Consider the following 24,076-nt stretch of genomic DNA (forward strand, 5'->3'; position numbering starts at 1 on the left):
GACCTTGCTGCTGCCGGTCAGACCCTTGATGTACTGGGTACGGCAACCCCTTGGGATGTTTTTCCTTGAGATCCCTTTCACAAGATAGATAAATCTACCATACTCATCTGGTCGAGGAGGGATTATCTCAATCTCTTCGTCCAATTGCTCTTTAAATTTCTGCCAGTCTGCCTTTTTGAAATTAAACCGTCTTTGGAAAGGCACCTCCTCTGGTTTAACAATGGCATTCACAACACAAACGACGGGTCTGTGTTGTGTACTTGGGATAGGTTCTTCAACAAGCTTCATGCTTCTACTGAGATGATGTCACTTGTTGCTGTCTGCACCTGTCAACATCACTGGATGCCACTGATGGAACTGCTGCTACTGAGATAATGTCACTTGTTGGTGTCTGCGCCTGCTCGCCATTGCTGGGTGCCACTGTTGGAGCTGTTTAAATACTGCTGATGAAATGTTATGGGACTGCTATTTGCACCTGTTGATCATTGTTGGGTGCTACTGTTGCAACTGTCAACTGCTCTGAGGAGTGCTACTTGTTTATTGAACTATTGAAAAGATTTTATTTGAATATTTGTATAAACTGATTTTTTGTATATTTACTGTTTATGAAATGTTATGAGATTCTTACCTGTACCTATACGTCATCGCTGGTACCATTGATTGAATTGTTTAACCACTCTGACAAATGATACTTGTGTGAACCATTATGTACAATCACATGTATGCAAGCATTTGTAATCCTTACTGTATGTTATATATTAGGTTGTTGAAGGGTCAGTGCAAAGCCAAAATTTATTTAGTTATGTGATATTTACGTATTAATATCATCTTTTATTTTTTGTCTGTATTTTTTGGACGAATTTGGTGGTATTTTCACCACCAATGCTGGCAAAAATACCACCAAATTCTAGCCCGTGGAGGAGGGGCATATGAAAGGTGGCTACACTGAGTCACAGCGCCAGAGATTGCGCCAAAGATTATTATTCCGCCGCCTCCACTGGTGCAGTGGTAGTTCAGAGGTTACCGTGAGCAGTAGTAGTTCAGAGGTTGTCGTGGGCAGTGCTTGTTGAGAGGATGTCGAGAGCAGTACTAGTGAGAGCATGTTGTGTGCAGTTGTTCTGTTGGGCGAGACAGTAGATGCTGTTCGGTTGGTGTAATGTATAGATGGAAGATGTTGCAATGATCACAGTGCATTTTTCGTCAATATATATGGAGGTAAAAAAAAAAAAAAAATTATTTCACATTTCCTTAACGACAATGCCTTTTTGTCACAGGTTCAGTCAACAAAGCATCTGGCTCGTGTTCATGTGTTAGACTTTTAATTCCGTTTTCTATGTGCAATTATAGTATTTCTGGTTTTTCAATTGGTTCATTGTAAATGGTGTTTAAAATATCTTGCCGTGTTGAGGAAGAACCGTGCCAGATACATGTACGTTGAATCACACTACCACACACAGAACAGTTACACTTGTGCTTTGTTGTTTCGTAGCTTTTATAGTTGCAGGTGACTTAATTAATCAATTGTGTTAACGGAAATTTCCCTTCATTCTTCATTGTTATTTTATGCAGTCAGATTGTGTACTAATACTACTCAGGGCCTACCGGTTACGAGACTTCGTAACCGGACACACAGCTACTAAAAATTATTCCATTTCAATTAAGCCCCCATGCAATACTCCAATAATTGGGGTGAGAGGAGGTCCGACACGATGTTGGGAAGTATCCCATGACTTTTTTCACCACAGTGTATGCTTCTCAAGTATGGAATATGTGTTTGTATTCTACTGATTTCAGCGGAGTAAGCTGCAGTTGTATGTATATTCGGTAGCATTTTTTCACAAATAAGTTGTAGCTGTTGTCACTGAATCAGGGAGATTCGCCTGCTTTTGTATTTCTTTCACGATCATTCATGTCTCTTGATCATTTACTAACGCTTCGAAAGGACACATAGCAACTTCTACGTTAATAAACACAAAAATAATTTTAAAAAACCATTAATCTTCGTCCTGATAGGGGCGCTAGTGTTGTTACAACTGTAGGACGAAAACATTTTTCACAGCAGTGAGTGTCTTGATTGTGTATGTTGGACTGTGATATTACCATTATGCAATCAGACTCTTATTTATGATTCCAGTAATGAATGTATTGTGTTCTGGTGAAAATAGTTTTTCCAGAGAATTTTTAGTCAGGCTCCTTAAAAGCGATAGTTCGTACAAACATAGTTATACAGACAGTTGTAAATTTTATTCTGAACGTTAGTCCTTGGGATGGAGACCATCTATTCCTTTGAAATAGACTTGGGAAACCGCCACAATATGGCACAGATTTCAGATGGTACAGATACTTTCAGTGCGTTCAAAAAAGTGTAAATGTCGAAGAAGCGGCAGACCGACTCTCTGTGAAGAGCCGGGTATCTTTAGAGTAGAGAGATGTTTCAACGTTATACTGCATCGTTGGTAGATCTATCAAAGACGAGATGGAACATTCCCTCAGCAGCCAAAATGCCAACTTTTACAACCAAATCAATCGCTGCAAGAAAGGGGCGCACAAAAGGGCGATTAGGTACAGAACGCCATTAGCAAGTTTAATGATGCCAAAGCTTTTGTGGCTATCTCTGGACGGATGCATGAATAAACACCAAGGGATGCGAAGATATACTGGATGAAATTTATTGTTGGATGATAAATAAACAAATTACATAAGGTCAAAGGAAATTGTTTAGTTAGTTTTCTTTGTGTGCTGAGACGTCTTCCGCCTGCTGTTCTGCTCAGAGAGCCAGAGCGTTTGGCGGAAGCCGGCTGATGATAACTTGGCCGAGCTGCTTCGCCCCCTCGGCGTTGGCTGCCTCGAAGCCAGGAATGTCGCGATTGCAGCGCTCCAGCCAGCTCCGAGTCCCCGGAAACGCAGTAAAATCTACGCCGCTTTCCTGTCAAACAGAAAGACCAGCGTGTGAGTCGTAAAGTTGTAAATTCGTTTTCGGAGCAGTTAAGTTAGAGCGTATCATTGGAAGCAATTGAAGGTTTACAGTTGCTACTCTGGTCCTATTCCGCACTGTAAAGGTAAGGATCGCCATTAGCTGTTCTAGTAGCTTACAACACTCATTTTAAATCAGATGTTGCAACGACTGATTGTAGATGAAATTAAGTTTTATTATAGGTTTCGGGAAAAAATTGTCAATTGTAAGTTCAGAGTTAAGAACACAGCAAACTCATACATTAATAAAATGTATACATTTCTAGAAGCAATACTCCTGAAAACGGGTTCGTTATGCATATATATGAAAGTAATAAACGCATACGTTCTGCATAATTATGTACTGTGATATACTGATAACGCGTTTCGAACTTCAACTCGTCGTATATCCATTCTAAGGACCCTACCGTTTGAATAGTTATGCGTGTAATCTAAATTTCGATGCACCTGTGTCTGTAAGCAGAAGGTAGCATTGTGATCTTGTTACGTACACATCACCAGCAGTTCGAAGAACTTCATATGTCACTTTTATAATTATATTTTAATTGTAACTTGTACCTGCATAACAAACTAATTTTCACAACCTAGACGTATACTCTGTATGGTTTACCATGGTAATTTTTATTATCCACTTTATTGATCTGTACGTATCTTAAATCGCCTTTCCCGTGACTCCCTGCGGTCTTCTGAGCCCTTTGTCTTAACTGACTGAAACAGTGTCTTACAGTCAAAAGTTTTTGAAACTGCTCATCATTCTTGTCATTCATTTGGTGCTATTAATTTCTTGGCCCCTCAAGTCGATGACGTCGTCCCTGCATACCTGTTAAACCATGATTCTGTATAATCTTCGCTACCCCCTCTCGTATGTCGCGTACTCTTTCCCATGAAACATTTAACCACTACCGTTCCATAGTTACTCCAGTAATAAGTCAACTCCCGTTGTGTCTCTTGCAGGGCTCAACAATGTGTCTATCTGTCCAGGTTTTCAAGACGTATTTTCTCATATACACAATGGAACGTTTAAAATTTTATCTGACCACTTCTTTTTTAACAGCGCCCAATTACTCCGATTTCAAAAGATGCCTAAATGCTATAGCTTATTCCGCCCTATAACTAACGACATCATTACAAAATAAAATATGTATTCCAGAAATACCAGTCTTATAACTGGGGCTTGGTCTAAAGTAAGTATAATTTTTACTCTGTTTTCGTTACTAAACGGAAAAATGTACTTCATTTTGACTCTGCTTTTAAAAATCACTTTCTTTTGTTTTGTTTAAGAACTGTTGACGGGTAACGCAATAAAATTCGTCGATTAGTCCAGTGACAGTTGTAACATCTCTAACAGGAAAGACTAGTATCTTCCGTTATATCAATTAAATTCGTTTAGTAGCTAGTTTGTGTTCTTCTGGACATTTTAGCAACACCTTTAACGAGCTGTGATAACGAATTTACGTACTTTTGATCTTACGATGTTCACTTATATGCACTTATAATATCTCAGGAGGAATGTCGAAAAAAATTAATTCAAAATCGATCTTAGATAAGTTACAAGCCCACCATCTTTATAGGAATTCATTTGCACTTTATTCTTGTAAATATAAAAAATGTAATATTTTATTGCTACAAACAGGGCAGCAATGTGTTTAAATTCACCAGAGAATGCCTTACACATTTTATTGATTACAACACGATTCCAAAATTTAGTTGTATCATCAGGTGATACAAGTTTATTTACCTAATGTCGAATATGACTTCAGGTCAGGGCTGGTAGTGATTGAGGCAAATATGATGAAACAACGGTCAGCAAGGTCCCCAGATCTGTCTCTGATAGAACACGTGTGACACCACCTCAGATGTTAGTTGTGACCCAGTGTCAGTGTCAAGGTCCAGTTACAACAGTTGTGAGCCAACTAGCCCCATAAGATAAAACAGCTTTGAGACACCCTTCCCAGCTGAACCAGTGGATGCATCCAGGCTACAGCCTTTGCAGTCCGATAAGTAGTCTCATATTGTCAAGTTCTCTGTGAATTCGACTCGACATTGCAATTCCTGAAATAATATCACATACTCTAAACCCGTGAAATTTTGTTTCATTTCCTACATTGTTTCTGGGTGCTCCTTTCTCTCTCTCTCCTTCTTCTTAGACGGTTTTCACCACTCACTCATCTTTTGGGAAGCCTGATAAAATTTAAGAATAACGAGACCCATAGCCGCGGAAACATGGCGATTTGTGGCACTTCTCTCGTGAAGGAGTGGATCTGGATGCAGAGGCGCTGTGTGAACTCACCAGAATGCTGGAAGCCGTGGCGGCGCAGGCGATGTCGGCGATAGTGGCGCCGTCTCCAGCCACCCAGCCCGTCGGCTCCAGGTACTTCTCAAGGAGTCCCAGGGCGTCATAGAGGGCTGTCTTCTTATCTGGCTCTACTTCGTTTTTACCCAGGAAAAGCAGTGGAAACTGAGAAGAAGACAATATATATGTATAATGTGTGCAACACAACACCGATACAAGAGAGCCATTCTAGGTAAATGTTTGTCGTGGCGTATTAATACACGACATTTTCCCGACACTTAGCTCTGTTGATACACCATGATAAAATTTATCGAAGTCGACACAGAGACAGTTTACCACAGACGCGTGTCTGCACTCCACTCAAAGACAAAAATTTCAGATACACGCAAAACAATATGCACATATCCCACGATGTCATTAGTTCACTGGGAAAGCCTGAAGAATTACAACACGCACATATGTTTTGAACAATGAAATGAACGAATGCAGATTTATGTGGAATAAAATGGGCCCTGTTTTTGAAGGAAGCCATCATTTCAGAAAAATGGTTCAAATGGCTTTGAGCACTATGGGGTCATCAGTCCCCTAGAACTTAGAACTACTTAAATCTAACTAACCTAAGGACATCACAAGACTGTAGCCCCTAGAACCGCTTGGCCACTCCGGCCGGCGTGCCATCATTTATAAAACGTATCTAATAGAATACAAATTAGCGTCATCAGTTTCATTTGTTTTATATCATACCTTTTCGTACACAAAATTTTACGGCACAGTGCAAGAAGAGTTACAGTTGGTTAACTGCATCAAGATAGTATGCAAACTTACTCAATGTATACACCTTGACTAGAAGCATTTATGTGAGGATATCTACTAGTTTGCTAGGCTTGGTGTCGTACGTGTTGAAATGCCAGACAAGTGTCATCAGGTTGAATTTACTGATAAAATGTTTGTACACGGAATGTATTATGATACGGCCACAGCAGTGATCGCCACTGAGTACGAGGGCAATGTATGTGAGATTGCTACTAAATTCCGCAAATTTTCTGTGACTATTTTTTAATGGGAATCAAATCATGCAAGCTTCAAGAAACATTTGTTCCATACACCCAAGGTGAACAAACAACTTCTTCTGAGGCAAAGAAGAAGATATTTAATACGTCTTGCTTGGTTGCAACAAATGATTATCATGAATCAGTAATCTCATATCAGAGCTCATTTACTTGAATTTCCAGCTACCAACATGCTACCAACATGCTTTTTTACAGTCCTAAAAGCTAAAAGAGTAATGTATAACCATGTAAGGAAAATAAAAATGAACATCTGGTGTAGAATTAGTCTAATCTTATTCTCGCGATCCCTACGGGAGCGATACGTGTGTGGTTGTAGTACATTGCTAGCATCATCATTTAAAGCCGGTTCTGGAAATGAGTCTGTCTTCATCTCTATGCCGGTTCAGTTTTTTTATTAATTCCATAGGACTCTAACGTGCGTGAAAAGCCTGTGACCATTCGTGTTGCACTTCTTTGTATACGTTCAATATCCCCTGTTAGTTCTATTTGGTACGTGTCCCACACACTAGAGCAATATTCTAGGATGGGTCACATGAGTGATTTGTAAGCAATTTCCTTTGTGCACTGATTGCACTTTCCTAGGTTTCTGCCTCATGCTTTACCTACAGCTGAGGCTATTTGGTCGTTCTATTTTACATCACTACAAATTTATACCTCCAAATATTTGCAGACCGATTCTAGCTGCAGCTAGTTGCAATTGTAGGATACTACGTGTGGTGTCACCGCCAGACACCACACTTGCTTGGTGGTAGCCTTTAAATCGGCCGCGGTCCGGTAGTATACGTCGGACCCGCGTGTCGCCACTATCAGTGATTGCAGACCGAGCGCCGCCACACGGCAGTTCTAGAGAGACTTCCTAGCACTCGCCCCAGTTGTACAGCCGAATTTGCTAGCGATGGTTCACTGCCTACTTATGTTCTCATTTGCCGAGACGATAGTTTAGCATAGGCTTCAGCTACGTCATTTGCTATGACCTAGCAAGGCGCCATTATCAGTTACTATTGATATTGTGAATCATGTACCGTCAAAACCGACGTTCATCATTAATGGATTAAAGTTAAGTATTCCACCAGCTACGTCCGTTTTTCTAAATTATAATTTCCTTGTCATGTTCCAGACCTCACACCAGCCTGCGTGAGGTAAAACGCGTGCATTTCGGCCTCCTCTAGTAACACAGTGTTGCCTCTCCTGTCAACCACAACATTGGCGACGAGGCAAACTACCCTGATTTACTTGTGTAATGGCTTCGCCACAATCTCCAGATGTACTGTCCGAATTTTATCGCTTACAGAATCATCAGACGCAGGCATTACTGGATGCCCTTGGACAGCTCGTCCAGGGTCAATGCGCAATGCAAAACGATGCAGCAGCCGCCACCCCACCGCTAACACAGCCACAACACGCTGTTGCACCAACTTTTCGACCTTTTGATGCTGCACTGGAAAGCTGGACGGAGTGGTCACGCCAATTTGGATTCCATCTCGCCGCCTACAGAATTCAAGGTAACGAGCGGCAGCCTTATCTCTTATCGTCAGTCGGCGTAGAAACGTACCGTGTGATAGTCAAATTATTTTCCCAACGCGACGTAGCAACTCTGTCCTACGAAGAAATTTTGTCTGCATTAGATGCATATTTCAAAGAATCAGTCAATGTAGTTGCGGAAAGGTATACCTTCTTTCGTACAAAACGTACGGCAGGTCAGACTAATCGAGAGTGGGTTTCAACCTTGCAAGGCCTTACTAGGGATTGTGCTTTTGAGTGTCAATGTGGACTCCCTTATGCAGATACTATGGTACGTGATGCAATTGCACAGAACGTTTCTGATGTTCGTATAAGGGAACAGATTTTGAAACTAGTCAATCCCTCCCTTCAACAAGTGATGGACATATTGGATCGGCAGGACACACTTGACTTTGCCCATGAATCATTTGAAACTTCACCAGCCGTGTCAGGTTAACCAGCCCGCCGGGCGAGCTGCACAGAGCAGTAAACAGTCCTCGTGCCCGGCCGCGCTGCTGCCGCCAGGCTCTCAGCCACGTGTGCTGCGCCGGCAAGCAGATGCAGTGCTCAAATCCTGCCCGCGGTGCGCTACTAGACATTCACGTGAGAATTGCCCGTCACGCCAAGCTATTCGCTTTTATTGTAATAAAAAAGGACATGTTCAGAGTGTTTGCCAGAAAAAGCTCAGATCGGAGCTCAAAACCATTCCAGGCCCTTTGCTTCACGCCGGAATTGGAATCGAACCAAGGATAGTCAGGCTCGCGAAACTTTGCCCATGGAAATTCATGTAGTTCATTCCACTCTGCCCAGTGCCACTCTCTCTAACAGTGACTGTGTTTGTCCCACAAATAGTGTGCGTCGACATCGCCAGAACTCCTGTCAAGTCTCAAGTGATTTTGTACCAGTGTCAGTTCACGTTGCACGAGACAGTCGCCCTTGTCATCAGCAGGACAATAAACTTTTTGTAGACTTGGACATTAACGGCAAAGTGATACCATTCCAGCTTGATACCAGAGCTGCAGTTTCACTGATCAATCAAGACACGTACAAACAGCTGGACACACCTCCATTGCGTGCCGCAAATGTTAAGTTAACTAGTTATTCAGGTCAAGATATCCCTGTGTTAGGACAGTGCAGCCTTCTTGCAACATACAAAGGACAAACAAAACTTGTGTCATTTTACGTCCTTCATTCTTCTTCTGCAGTGAACTTTTTTGGTTTCAATTTATTTCAGTTGTTTAACTTGTCTATAGTAAATCAGGTCCTACCAGTGAACCAGACTGTGCCTTCAGACAGTGTTTCTCATCTATGTGAAGAATTTGGAGACATTTTTGCACTGGGCCTCGGTTGCGCTAAGAACTATAAAGCACATTTGGAACTGAAAGTAAACACGCAACTGAAATTTTTCAAAGCACGCAATGTTCCCCACACATTGCGTGATGAGGTCGCAAAAACATTACACGATTTGATACCACAAGGTGTACTTTAACGTGTGCAGGCTTCTCTCTGGGCATCACCCCTAGTAATTTTGCCAAAACCTTTGGGAAAATTGAGACTTTGTGTGGACTTCAAGGCAACAGTGAATCCACAACTAGTGATTGCAACTTTTCCTTTACCCCGCCCGGAAGATCTTTTTGACAAACTGTGCCCGGGTAATTATTTTTCGAAGTTGGACCTCGCAGATGCGTACTTGCAAATACCGGTGGACGAAGATTCCCAGTGCATTTTGGTGGTTAACACGCATCTTGGGTTGTATCAATACAAACGACTGCCATTCGGGTGTGCATCCGCCCCTGCATTGTTTCAGCAATATCTACAAACTGTTTGTGCGTCGGTCCCTACTGCAGCAAATTATCTGGACGATATTGTGATCTCCGGAAAGACAGAAGAAGAACATTTGGCCAATCTCAGAACATTATTTCAGGTCTTGCGACAAAATGATCTTCGCTTGCGGAAGGACAAATGTGTGTTTTTTGCTCGTGACTTGCCATACCTGGGACATGTACTCAATGCCCAAGGCATACATCCCAGTCCCGAGCACCTCCGTGCCATACAAGACTTGCCTTCGCCGCAGAATTTGAAGCAACTACAGAGTGTGCTGGGAAAAATCTACTATTATCACCGATATGTTCCACACGCCTCTTCCATTTCAGCTCCGCTTCATCGCTTACGCCGTAAAGGTGTTCCGTTCGTCTGGACGACGGAATGCGAATGCGCCTTTCGCCAGTTGAAATCGGCGTTGCTTTCCAACACTTGCCTTACGCCATTCGATCCCCTGAAGCCCCTTTTGTTGATGGTGGATGCATCGGATTTCGGGATCGGTGCTGTGCTTGCGCACAAAGACGGATCACACGATCGCTCTATTGCCTTTGCGTCCAAATTGCTCTCGTCTGCGCAAAGAAATTATTCACAGACAGAGAAAGAAGCATTGGCTCTCGTACTTGGTGTTACAAAGATTCATGATTTCTTGTATGGTCGTCACTTTACCATCATCACAGAGCACAAACCTTTGACATCGCTTTTTCATCTGAACAAGCCTGTACCTCCACGTACAGAGCAGAAATTAAATTCATTCGCTGGTCTATTTTCCTCTCGCAGTACCGCTACGATATCTTGTATCGGTCCACTGCTAAGCACGGAAACGCCGATGCGTTGTCCCGTTTGCCTGTTGCTGAGGATAGGGCATTCGATTCCTCCGAACTTGCTTGCATGTTCATTGATGCGGAAACCGATGACGTGGTCGAATCGTTTCCGATTGGTTTTCGTCGTGTAGCTACAGCCACAGCTGCCGACCCTGTCCTTGCTACCGTTCTGCGTTTTGTTGCTACACAATGGCCCTTGTCAAAGTCACAGATCGGGAATCGTTGGTTCGCCGATTTTTTTGCTCACAAGGAGAGACTTTTTGTACGACGTGGTGTTTCGCTGTTGCGTTCTGATAATGATCAGTCCAGGGTCGTGGTACCACGTTCGTTACAGTCCTCTGTCTTACAGCTTCTCCACCAAGGACATTGGGGTATAGTGAGAACGAAACAACTTGCTCGTCAGCACTGTGCCTGGTTCGGAATCGATGCCGCGATTACGAATATGTGCTCTTCTTGCATGGTGTGTGCCGAACAACAATCAGCACCACCGCGGAAATTCTTTGTATGGCCAAAAGCCACTTCCCCTTGGAAACGCCAAAACATCGATTTTGCTGGTCCATTCTGGAATGCTCGATGGTTGGTTGTGGTAGATTCATTCAGTAATTTTCCTTTTGTTGTCCGGATGTCTTCCACGACGTCATCTGCCACCATCCAAGCGTTATCCGCTATCTTTTGCACTGAAGGTCTTCCACAGACTACTGTTTCCGACTATGGCCCACAATTCATGTCCGCAGAATTTCAGTCATTCTGCAAGGCCAATAGTATTAAACATCTGACGTCCGCGCTGTTTTCGCCACAGTCAAACGGTGCCGCTGAACGATTGGTCAGGACTTTCAAGTCACAGATGTTGAAGTTTAAAGAGTCGCATTCTCGGGAGGACGCGTTATTGCTCTCAGTCCCGAGATTGTCACTCGTCGGCTGAGTTGCTCCACGGTCGCCCTCATCGAACCTTGATGTCTTTGCTACATCCGCCCCATCAGGTTCCTGTGCAGCGGCAGACACCTGCTTTTGCCCCAGGCGACGTTGTCTACTACCGCCACTACCGAGGTTCACGGCGTTGGCTCGAAGGGCGCATTCTTCGCTGCCTCGGACGCGCTATGTATCTGGTTTTGGGCGACTCTGGAGAGGTGCGCCGGCATCTCAACCAGCTGCGCCTCTGTCGTCGCACGGGATCTGCCGCTCGCCGTCTGTTTTCAGCGACGGTGCCGGCCGGTCAGCGCCCTGGGGTCCCATCTACTGTCTCGCCTCAGCCCCAGGTGTTACCGACGATGCCTTCCATTTTGCCCCATGGCGACGCGCCGCCGCCAACGCCGCCACCGCCGCCTGTTCTCCTGCCGGCGACGCCCGCAGTGGACGCGTCGCTGCAACCGCCGGGCGCCTCCCTGGGTCACGCGCCGCCGATCGCTTCCCGTGAGCAGTTGTCCTCCGACATGGAACTCTTGCCCGCTCCGGACCATATGTCGCCTTCGCCCGTCGGGTGCCCCGGTCCGATGGAGGTCGACCCTTCGGCCCCTCCTGTCTCTCTACGGATGCATACACCGCATGTTGGCGTGCACCCTGGAGCAGGTTTTCAGGCGTTTCCTAGCTCCCCGCGGTCCGAATGGCAGGGTGCGGGTGGCACAGCCTCGCCTGTTGTTAGGCTCCCCACCTCGGCGCATACGTCAACATGGGGTCCTCCCCACGCAGGGCGGAAGCCTTATACCACAACCGTACGCCGATTTGCGGGGTAGGAATGTGGTGTCACCGCCAGACACCACACTTGCTTGGTGGTAGCCTTTAAATCGGCCGCGGTCCGGTAGTATACGTCGGACCCGCGTGTCGCCACTATCAGTGATTGCAGACCGAGCGCCGCCACACGGCAGGTCTAGAGAGACTTCCTACCACTCGCCCCAGTTGTACAGCCGACTTTGCTAGCGATGGTTCACTGCCTACTTACGTTCTCATTTGCCGAGACGATAGTTTAGCATAGGCTTCAGCTACGTCATTTGCTACGACCTAGCAAGGCGCCATTATCAGTTACTATTGATATTGTGAATCATGTACCGTCAAAACCGACGTTCATCATTAATGGATTAAAGTTAAGTATTCCACCAGCTACGTCCGTTTTTCTAAATTCTAATTTCCTTGTCATGTTCCAGACCTCACGCCAGCCTGCGTGAGCTGAAACGCGTGCATTTCGGCCTCCTCTAGTAACACGGTGTTGCCTCTCCTGTCAACCACAACATTGGCGACGAAGCAAAACCGCGTTCTTCTCTAAACTGCCCTGATTTACTTGTGTAATGGCTTCGCCACAATGTCCAGATTGTAGAAAGCTTCATCATTTGCGAGAAGGATGAGGTTACTATTAATATCATGTGCAAGGTTAATGTAGAACATGGACAGCAGGGGACACAATATACTTTCCTGGAGCATACACGAAGTTACTTCTACACTGTATCTCTGATAACACGCTTCGTCCTCCCTACCAAAAACGCTCATCCCAGTCTGAAAATCCGCTCGATATCTCTTACGACGGTGCTTTCGATAAGTAAGCGTAGGTGCGGTACTGAGTCAAATGATTTTCGGAAGTCAAGAAATACTGTGTCTACCAGACTGCCTCAGTCCATGGCTTTCAGCTTGACATGTAAAAGAAGAGTCAATTGCCGAGACATGTGGGCTCCTATTGAACTTATTTCCAGACGGTTGTCGCTATCTTTGACAGAGCCACGCCGGGGTGGAGTAGAGGGCGCGGTGTGGGAAAGAGGGTGCATGCGGGCAGTGATCAGACCGGCGAGAGGCAGTCGTGGAGTGATGGTTCAGCCAGTCACCTGGAAGTCAGCACCAGCTGAGTGCAAGCGTGGCGAGCCGGGACCACTTGTCGTGACGTGGCTATGGGAGTGGGTTTCAGGCGCCTGTCCACCCGGGATAGTATACCAGCTCACCTGCACGGTTCTGGGATGTACTGTGTGGCCCTCGTCAGTGGAACGCCTTGCTCTGGATTTCATGCACTTTGATGTTAACTGTCTGTACCGGGAATGTGCACGTATTAATCGATATGGCTACTTGGGAGGACTAAAACTGATATTCGTGTAACGAAGTGCTGCAGTTTTTATGTGGTTTACCAGCGTGTGACTCATTTGTAGATTGACTATAGAACTGTATAACCTGCTCTCTTGCATTATAGGAAACATTACAAATTTCAATGGAAATTGATTCCGCTGGTGTCTGTATTATGTCGTAAGTTGTCAGTTACGGGGAATGTAACGCAATGCATACGCATGACAACCTTTGTGCGTCTGGTATTTTGTAAGTAACTTTTGAACGTGAGTTGACACCAAGCTGTTGAGCGAACTTTCTTAGCGTCTGTGTTAAGGTTGCATTGTGATTAATGAGAGTAGTTAAAATGTATTCTCTTAGAGCATTTTGGAGAGCAAAGCTGTTCTATTCTTTGGTTATCGTAACCTTGAGAATTACGTGACTTCCCAATATTGGCCAAATTGATTAGAACACCTTTATAGCGAAGAAAAGTTTGTGTTTGTTAAGTTGTAAAGGTGCTGTGCAGTCTGAATGAGATTTTGGAATCATTGCAGCGCATTCAGCAGTGGGTGTAATACCCGTTCCATTAAACAGTTGGATTCACAAACAGCAGCTGCCATTGAAAGTCTGTTATACGGCATTTTCCGTTTAATTGTAGTTCACGAAATCAGTATAAATTTTACTGCATAGCTGGTCGTTACCGTCCTGAATTTCTTGTAGTTATTAAACCTCAAGAATGTACTTGTTTTTAGGTTAACATTTTTAATTTCATTTATTACGATCAGTGCTGTTTAAAGTAGAGGTCTTCTGGAACCATATTGGAATGTTCTTAAAGAGATTGAATTTGAAAAAAATAATTCAAGATTTATATTACACTGACGGAAAAAATCGCAACACCAAAACATAATTAATGTAGAACATGTCTCTAGGTAACATATTTATGTAATTAACACTGCAAGATCACAGGTTAATGTAGGTGCGAGATGAGCCATTGCAAATATGAAATGCTGGTCCATTAATAACCGATGTAACCTCCAGAATGTTGAATGCATTGTGTTGCACAGGTGCAGAACTTCAAATTGTAGGATGGAGTTCCATGCCTGTTGCACTTGGTCGGTCAATTTAGGGACGGTATCCACAAGCGCTGAATTTGTAGTTCGATGATGTCCAATATGTGCTCGACGGGACGGATTTGGTGATCGAGCAAGCCAAGGCAAAATGTCGACACTCTGTAGAGCACGTTGGGTTACAACAGCTGTATGTGGACGACCGTTATTCTGTTGGAAAACACCTCCTGGAATGCTCTCCATGAATGGCAGCACAACAGGTCGAATCACCAGACTGAAATACAGTTTTGCAGTCGGGGTGCGTGGGATAATCACGAGAATGCTCCTGCGACATTGCACTCCAGACCATAACTCAAAGCTTAGGTCCAGTCTGTCCAGCACATAGATTGTGCAGGTCTTCACCTGGCCTTTTTCTAACCAACACACGGCCATCAATGGCGCTGAGGCCAAATCAACTTTCATCCGAAAACACAACAGATCTCCGTCCTGCCCTCCAGTGAGCTCTCGCTTAACACCATTGTTGTCGTAAATGATGTTGGTTTTGGGTCAGGGGAGTGCACGCTACAGGGCGCTTGCTGTCGAAGTAGCCGATTTCTAACAGTTCGTTGTGTCACTGTGGTGCCAACTGTTGCTCAAAGTGCTGCTGCAGGTGCAGTTACGATGCGACACAGCCATACGCCGAACACAATGGTCTTCCCTCTCTGGTCTTCTTGCGACCCCACGTTGTCGTGACGACCGCTGCTATCAGTTATGCACAATAGGTACATCCCTGCCCTGTCTCTCTGCAGTATCGCAGAAGGAACATCCACCTTCTCGTAGCCGTATAACACGACATCGGTCAAACTCAGTGAGGTGCTGATAATGTGTTGATAATAGCGTCTCTGTCGCCTTTAAGGCATTCTTGACTAACATCAGCTCACCACGTCCTGTCTCAAAGGTAACTAACGCTCACAACCGACTGAGCGTGTATTTACATCAAACCTAATTTGCTTCCTCGTAGTGGCACTAGTAGCCGCAGTTTGTGCGACTGCTTCGAAATATGAATAGACGTCATCTCTGAGCTGTAGACACACATCCACCAACTTCCGTTTATGTCGCTCAACTCCTTGTTGTTGCGATTTTTTTACGTCATTGTATTTCTGGCCGTTAATGCCAATCCAGGACCAGTATTCAAAATATTTTGATATCTACAGGCCTTTTCTACCGTGCCATGGTTTAAGATTTTAAAATGTTTTAGCTTTCTGCTTCAAAAAATATTTATTGATGCGCTGTTTATGTCTGAAACGTAATCTTAGTTGTTAGTCCGTTAATAATAATGAGCCTATGGCATTGGTGGCCGCCGCTGCACAAGTTCTTTAACGCCACTACGAGGACTTGCGAGTGAATGATGATGAATGATACACAACACCCAGTCATCTCGAAGCTGAGAAATTCCCTGACCCCGCCGGGAATCGAACCCGGGACTCCGTGCGCGGGAAGCGAGAAGCGACAATGCTACCGCAAGACCACGAGCCGCGGACTGTAAGTCTGTTGCAGTGATTTGAACATAACTACCCTCTACTCATGCCTGTGGGTCCTGTTGGGTGATCTGTTATGGCCACTGAATCCGCTAGGCTGTGACTGTCTGCGATGACGCCTATTTAAAAATACTAATTCTATATTTGATTTTGTATTCTTTTGGAAAAAGTTTACAATCAAGAAAACTGCAGATTTGTGGTAAGTTCCTATGGGACCAAACTGCTGCGGTCATCGATCCGTAGACTTACACACTACTTAAACTAACTTCAGCTACGTACAACACACACACCCATTCCCAAGGGAGGACTCGAACCTCCGGGGATGGGGGGGAGGGGGGGCAAGGGGGGAAAGGGGGGAAGGGGGGGGAGCCGCGCGAACCGTGGCAAGGCGCCCAAGATCGCGCGACTACCCCGCGCGGCTGCAGTCAAGATCCAAATAATTTCATTATAAGTAGTGTGTAATGTAACCTTTGAAAAGAAATGTTTATTGAACTTTGTTATTTAATTGTGAATCGTGTTTGAAATATTATTATTATTATGACCCTCCCACCGAACAGCTAATTATATTGACGCCGAAGTGGCGTACCATTTCAAATGGTTCAAATGGCTCTGGGCACTATGGGACTTAACATCTATAGTCATCAGTCCCCTAGAACTTAGAACTACTTAAACCTAACTAACCTAAGGACAGCACACAACAGCCAGCCATCACGAGGCAGAGAAAATCCCTGACCCCGCCGGGAATCGAACCCGGGAACCCGGGCATGGGAAGCGAGAACGCTACCGCACGACCACGAGATGCGGGCGTACCATTTCATTTGGGTTTCACATTACCGATATTTTGTAATCCTTGCTGGTTCTTATGGAGGAGATCATTGTATTCGAGCACACTTTCATGACCAAACCAAACATTCAATGTCATATTTTCCTCCTGTTTTCCAGAATCAACAACCTGAAGCTCTCCCAGTGGAAAATAGCACCACCTGTTTGACGAAAGGGCGCGGCTTAACCTGCCGTAGGAACATACATCAGCTGAACTGATTTCACTGCTCAGATGACCTGTCCATGGTAAGCAGGCGATCTGACGTAGAATTCCGATGTGTTACCAACAGCATTTCTCTGGTATTTCACGTCATCGCATTTTTTTGTAACTGTACCCCCATAGTAATTCTTCATGCTTTCCCGGCGATCTGTTGACATCTTGGATATTCGGGAATCCAGCCGGATGTTCGCGTCGTTCTCGCATGATATTTCAACAGCGTGCCTCGCTGTCTTCTTCAGGTGCTACCTTCAGGTGCTACCTGAAGAAGACAGCGAGGCACGATGTTGAAATATCGTGCGAGAACGACGCGAACATCCGGCTGGATTCCCGAATATCCAAGATGTACCCCCAATGCTTCCCTTAATTTCATTTCAGTGTATTTAATTCAGTTAATATGTGTTCTAGCCCAGAATTGAGTAAGGATAGAATTGGTAATCCGCAATAGTCGTGAATCTCTGTACTCACTATAATGGCCTTCAACCGTGGGAAAAGCGTTGTAGCTTCGAAATACAACCGTTGATCAACTCGTGCCCTCTTCTTTGTGTCCTTCGGATACAGAGAGTTGTCTTTTCCATACTGCGACACGAGGTACGTGGCGATCGCATGGCTGCCAAAGAGCACAGTATTATCAGGCATGTCATACGTTACAGGGAAACCCAAATCCCACTACATAAGAAAACAACTGTAAATAACTGTAGCTTACCTGTCCCATATAATAAAGCCGTTGTCGTCTAAAGTTGGTATCGTATGTTCTGGATTAATCTGAAACAAAAACAGTCATTCGCGTTCTGGTTCGTGATACTCAGCGGTTATTACAGATTTCAAAAGAAATGTGAATGAGCATAGAGGATATGAATCAGAGCCACTGTTCGATTACGTATTACTCTTCCGGCTGAAAGCAGGAAAAAATAGTATATGTTCAGGACACCCAACAGTCTAGTCGAGGGTGAACAAATTAAATACGTACTAATGAGGAATGGTGTAAACAATAATAGCAACAATTTAGCGATCAAATTGAAGCAGAAATTCGCTGGTGTCAAATATTACGCTAGAATTGCACAAAACGTTTCTAAAATTGTGTGTTTGTTTCGTTCCAATGTTTTTGAAAACGAAAAACAGCAGCACAGCCGTAGGACAAGGAACTTGTAGCATTCGAAATGTCGCGCTACAGGAAGATGTAAAAACTAAGTGAACAGATTAATTACAAAACAAACAAGGGATACAAACTACTCGTAACAAGCCTTGTTAAAGTCGTATTCGAAGAAGGACGAACAGGAAATATGGTAAACCCTCGAATCTAGATAATCTAGCAATGGAAAGAAGAGAAGGATGATAAAATTTAGCAGCTCTTTGATGTTAGTTTCATTTAAGTTTCCTGTTGGAGCTTGATTTGTCCTGACATACTTAGACGTAAAAGCGCCTAGTCAGAAATCGTCGTTTGGCGACGGTTGGTCAGCCTGTCGATAGTCAATAGCCAATGGTGATTACCATCTACCATATCCACACGCCACGCCAGAAACTAGTCCAGAAAAATACTATCAGAATGTCTGACCGACAGATGAGGAGCACCCGATTTTCTAAGGACCATGGGGCAGTACCTCAGCACAGCGTTTCAGGGGCGGTGGATTGGTGGAGGCGGCCTGTTAGAGTGGCGTTCCCTTTCATTGGACCTGAACGCGTTGGATCTTTGGCTGTGGGGTCACATTTTAAATTTGAATCATAGCTTAAGCGAACAACATATAATGTCTCAACTCAGTGAAATGTGTTTTTACTAGATGCCATATGTAGATAAATCTAAAATATTTGACGCCCAGTAACAGTCCTTGATATATATAAATATCTTTGAGACAGCAGTTCATATAAGCTACGCAAGAGGATAACACAGAATAATTTTTCAGTGTTGATCATATATGGATGATTACAAAACTATAAAACGATGTCCTGCTAAGAGAGAATTTCTCTGCAGTCGAACTAGAGAGGGTGTAAAATGTAGACTGGCTAGAGAAAGAAAACCAGTTCTGGAAAAGAGGATTTGATAATATTGAATATAAATGTAAATGTTAATAAGTCCTTTCTGAAAGACTGTGCGTGGAGGGTAGCTTTGTACTAAAGTGACACATTGACGATAAACAGTTCACAAAAGAAGAGAATAAAAGTTTTGCAGTGAAGTGGTACAGAAGAATTGTAACGATTAGATGGGTAGATATGATAACTGATGAGGAAGTACTGAAGCGAGTTGGGGAAAACAGAAATCTGTACCACAGCTCGACTAAAAGGAGGGATCGGTTGATAGGAAACATCCTGAGGCATCAATAATTCTCAGATTGGTAACGGAGGGAAATGTGGGGATTAAGAATTGTAGAGGGCGACCAAGGCTTAAATACTGTTATGCAATTTTAACTTGATGTGGGTTGCAGTAGTTATGTAGAGAAGAAGAAGCTCGCGCAGAACACATGTAGAGCTGCATCAAACCAATCTTCCACATGTGTGGTTAACGTTGAATGTTCTGGCCATGAAAATGTTAACGTCGTTTTGTCTATCCAGTATAGAAGGGCTACTCAGAAAGTAAGGTACGATACGTCGCGAAACAGTGAAAATCCGGTGAAGCTTTGCACAGATGTGTTGGGCAGTGTCTCTAGTATGCCTGTCGATCACGTCGTGTTGCTCTTTTCAGTTCTGAGCGCACAGTGAGCACGTAAAGATGCCTAGGAAAATAGTGCCTCCCGCCAAGTATTGCTGCCCGCTGCGAGGTTTCGCCTGAGCACTATGGGACTTAACATCTATGGTCATGAATCCCATAGAACTTAGAACTACTTAAACCGAACTAACCTAAGGACATCACACAACACCCAGTCATCTCGAGGCAGAGAAAATCCCTGACCCCGCCGGGAATCGAACCCGGGAACCCGGGAGTGAGAAGCGAGAACGCTACCGCACGACCACGAGCTGCGGACGTACCTGTCATGCATTTCCTTCCTCATGACAGTTCTCGGCCGCACACTGCAAGGGTATTGAGGACACTATTTTTGATGGGAAGTGTTTGATCACCCACCATACTGTTCAGACTTAGCTCCCCCTTCCGACAGTCATCTCTGTTCACACGAAACGCTGACTATGAAGACAGCATTTTGCCACAGCCAAAGAACTGCAGACCAGCGTAGAGAAGTGGCGGAAAGCAAAGGCGGCCGCCTTCTATCGCGAGAGTGTTGGGAAGTTGGTACAACGCTACGACCAATGTCTAAGTCGGAGCGGCAACTATGTAGAGAAGTAGCTGGAAGGTGCTCCAAATAAAACATTTTTGATTTTCACTGTGGTTTCCATTCGTGACCGATCGAATCTTCCTTTCCAAATAGCCCTCGTAAAATTGTGCCAAGTACTCTTAGGGTGGCTTCTTAATCCATTTGCAAAATGGTTCAAATGGCTCTGAGCACTGTGAGACTTAACTTCTGAGGTCATCAGTCTCCTAGAACTTAGAACTACTTAAACCTAGCTAACCCAAGGACATCACAAACGTCCATGCCCGAGGCAGGATTCGAACCTGCGTCCGTAGCGGTCGCGCGGCTCCAGACTGTAGCGCCTAGAACCGCTCGGCCACCCCAGCCGGCAATCCCTTTGCAACAGACATTAAGAGAACTAATGAACATGAGTTCTGAAAATAGTTGTTTGAAGTAATAGAAAGATTAAACGAAGGTAGTACCTCCAAGTTCAGCTTGTCTGGAAAAAATCCTGTGCAACGTACCTTGAGATATTCCTCCTTTAGGTGCTCCTTCGCGAGCAGATCAACAAGTCTGACGTCGACATCTAGGCCGATTGCTTTAGCTGTGGCCAGGACCAGTCTCGGACCCGGACTTGCTGGGTAATAGTACAGCGTAATAGGCATGCTTGCGTACAGTCTGAAAACAGATCGAAATCAACCTAAATCAGTATGGACATTGCTGTTAGAACGTCAAGCAGTGCTGTTAATAAACTCAAGTGCTGGAGTACCATTTCACTGACAGTCGGCAACTTGTTCTTGTGACTGTAAAATTTATATTTGGCAGGTCGCGTTTTTTCTGCTATTTTATTGGGAGTCGGTGCTTACGGAACGTCATTCCGATTTGACACTTCGAACGCTTATCAGCGGTACGCCTAATTCTACGAGCACACTCCACAGTAGGGTCCTAATCTTTTGGTGCATTCCTCTGTAGATGCTGTCTTACTTCCTTTTCCTTCCTTACTGTGTCTGCTGAACTAAGAATAATTATTAGGACAAATTCGACGCCATCTTCCGCTCCCGCAACGAATGGCTTACCTCTGCCCCACACTGCGACGAGAGCAAATTTATATTGTAGCTAGTTTCTTACGCCGCTTTCGTGTATGAAATAGTGGCGCATGTTTTGTATACACAATGACAAGAAGTACGCCCATGGTGAAATCTATCAGAGGTTCGATTTCTAAACAGTTTGGGAAACATTTATAGTGAGACTCTAGCACATCCGAGTGCATATTGAATAGTACAAAACCCAATGAGAGGGTATTAACCTTTATGTGTATGAACAGGGCAACACAAAACGAATACAGAAATTACAAACGGGTGTAACAATTTAACGCATAGTGACACGTCGTAACAGTTACACAGAATGTAAAAGAAAGCTCAAAATTTCGATCTTTGAGCAAGCACAGTGAAGTAGATTCTTTGGATCGGTCGTACTTGCTGCATTCTGCAATCTGTACTCGGCCACCTAGATACCCGGAACACTCACTTTTTTTTTTGACGAGTTTATGTGAAAGACCCTGCAAATATGTCTCCTTTGCCGAAAACATTTCTAAAACACAAAATTCGCATTTCCAATGCTCTCGCTTTGACGACCCACTTAAAGTTGAGAATGTATGGCGTGAAAGACTACAGTTTCGATGTCCTTGTGACCAAGACTAGCCTGGAACACATGTAAGGAAACCGAAAAAAAATTTCTTTTACAGTTTTTCGCTTCACGAGATACTGCAGGGTGGTTTGGAATTTAATCCAGGACATTTTACACAACTACCACTCCTTCAGTTCCGAGCAAAACATAGCCTAGCCTAGTTTCAAGCGCCCTTGGCTACCGAGGTACCTTGTAAATTACACTGCTCAACTGAACTTATTAACTAACTTTCCTACTAGTGGTTACTTAATCCTTTAATTTACGTTGACAACGTGTAAACTGCATTTGGTTCGTGATGTTACATGCTTGCATTCACCATGTTTTAGCAGCATCTTTCAAATCAAAGACTTCATCTGCATGCATTGCAATTATATGGAGTGTGTTCACAACTTTAGCTGACTCTACAATCTTGTTTAAATCTTGCGAAACAAGGCCGTGTTTACGTTCCTTCCTTTCATTGTTGTTGTTGTTGTTGTTGTTGTCTTCAGTCCTCAGACTGGTTTGATGCAGCTCTCCATGCTACTCTAGCCTGTGCAAGCTTCATCTCCAAGTATCTACTGCAACCTACATCCCTCTGTATCTGTTTAGTGTATTCATCTCTCGGTATCCCTCTACGATTTTTACCCTCCACGCGAGCTTCCAATACGAAATTGGTGATCCCTTAATGCCTCAGAACATGTCCTACCAACCGATCCCTTCTTCTAGTCAAGTTGTACCACAAACTTCTCTTCTCCCCAATCCTATTCAATACCTCCTCATAAGTTATATGATCTACCCATCTAATGGTTTCATTATAATTGCAAAATCTGTGCCGCAGCTCAAAAAACTGTGCCAAAAAAACTAAACAAAAACTTGTGTGTTACCTCTTCAATCTATACCAGGCTTAGCAGGAACACCATAGAAAACACAGCTGTGCTCTTTTTATTTTGGTCAACACATTGGTCTGACCAGATGACAAGTGTCTTAGGTGTAACCAGCCCCAAACGGGCGATTTTAAACAAGCATGAAGAAACCTGAGAACTACTTCGTGCAACAAGATCTCCTGCATCTACATGACTACTCTGCAGTTCACCATTAAGTGCTTGGCAGAGGGTTCTTCGAACCACCTTCAGTCTATTTCTCTACCGTTCCAATTTCTAACAGCACGTGTAGAAAAATGAACTCTTAAATCATTCTATACGAGCTCTGATTGCCCATATTTCATTATGATGACCATTTCTCTCTATGTAGAATGGCGACAATAAAATATTTTCACATTCGGAGAAGTAAGTTGGTGGCTGAAATTTCTTGAAAAGAAACTTCTTTGTTTCCATGGTTGTCACCGCAACTCGCTTATCGTATCTGTGACACTCTTTCCCTTATTTCACGATAATACAAAACGTGCTGCCCTTCTTTGAACTTTTTCAATACCCTGTCGATCCTATCTGGTATGCATCCCACACAGCACAGCGATACTCTAGCAGAGGACGAACAAGTGTCGTGTAGGCAGTTGCTTTAATAGACCTGTTTCATTTCTAAGTGTCCTGGCAATAAAATTTCGCCCACATACACATACAATTCATCCACTAAATGGAAGAGACCGTTACATATGGCACTTGGAACTCCCGAGGGAATCACTGCTAGGCACAAAAATCACACGCCTTCTCGTAATGTTTGTTTGGAACATTTCCTCTCCATTATTTGGCACTTGTAACAAGTCTAGGGGCATGCAACAGAGAACCGAGAACACAATAGCACTGGAAACACGTTTTGTTAAAAAGTCAGAAAGTTTGACATTTATACCTTTCATTTGTATAACACAGAACGTGGTTTTGACGTTAGGCAACGAACTACATGCATTGGTCTACACTGACAGAATTCTGAAATGGGAGACTTACATGAGAAGCGAGACTTCAGCAGTAACGAGGTGAGCTCCTTGATGCACACGGCAGGTCTGCCTCCCACCGATTTGGCAGTGCCCTATATACTGCCCGGCTCGAAACGTTGAGTCACCTAGACGTGGGTGTTCCTGATGAAGCAACCAGGCCGCGTCGTTTAAAAGACTGGAGTCTTTACT

General features: G+C 44.1%; 1 protein-coding gene across 1 annotated transcript; it reads right to left on the reverse strand.

Annotated features, from left to right (window-relative positions):
* Nucleotides 1-2,665: 2,665 nt before the first annotated feature.
* Nucleotides 2,666-23,941, reverse strand: LOC124622403 (glutathione S-transferase 1-like). The gene is made up of 6 exons (XM_047148091.1): nt 23,898-23,941; nt 20,859-21,012; nt 17,823-17,881; nt 17,585-17,726; nt 5,264-5,431; nt 2,666-2,926 (listed from the first exon to the last, which is right to left on the reverse strand). Exons 2-6 carry the CDS (start codon nt 20,997-20,999, stop codon nt 2,768-2,770), a joined length of 669 nt encoding a protein of 222 aa, XP_047004047.1. The 5' UTR covers nt 21,000-21,012; nt 23,898-23,941; the 3' UTR covers nt 2,666-2,767.
* Nucleotides 23,942-24,076: the final 135 nt, after the last annotated feature.

This window comes from Schistocerca americana, chromosome 7 (genome assembly GCF_021461395.2).
Source record: "Schistocerca americana isolate TAMUIC-IGC-003095 chromosome 7, iqSchAmer2.1, whole genome shotgun sequence".
Lineage (NCBI taxonomy): Eukaryota > Metazoa > Arthropoda > Insecta > Orthoptera > Acrididae > Schistocerca > Schistocerca americana.

Bases quoted from the DNA above. Each gene is read 5' to 3' on its own strand.
- LOC124622403 (XM_047148091.1), bottom strand. From the start codon at position 20,999: ATGCCTATTACGCTGTACTATTACCCAGCAAGTCCGGGTCCGAGACTG. The intron at 17,727-17,822 runs GTAAGCTACAGT...GCTCTTTGGCAG, and splicing joins GGCTTTATTATATGGGACAG to CCATGCGATCGCCACGTACC. The intron at 5,432-17,584 runs GTGAGTACAGAG...TCTTCTTCTCAG, and splicing joins CACGGTTGAAGGCCATTATA to TTTCCACTGCTTTTCCTGGG.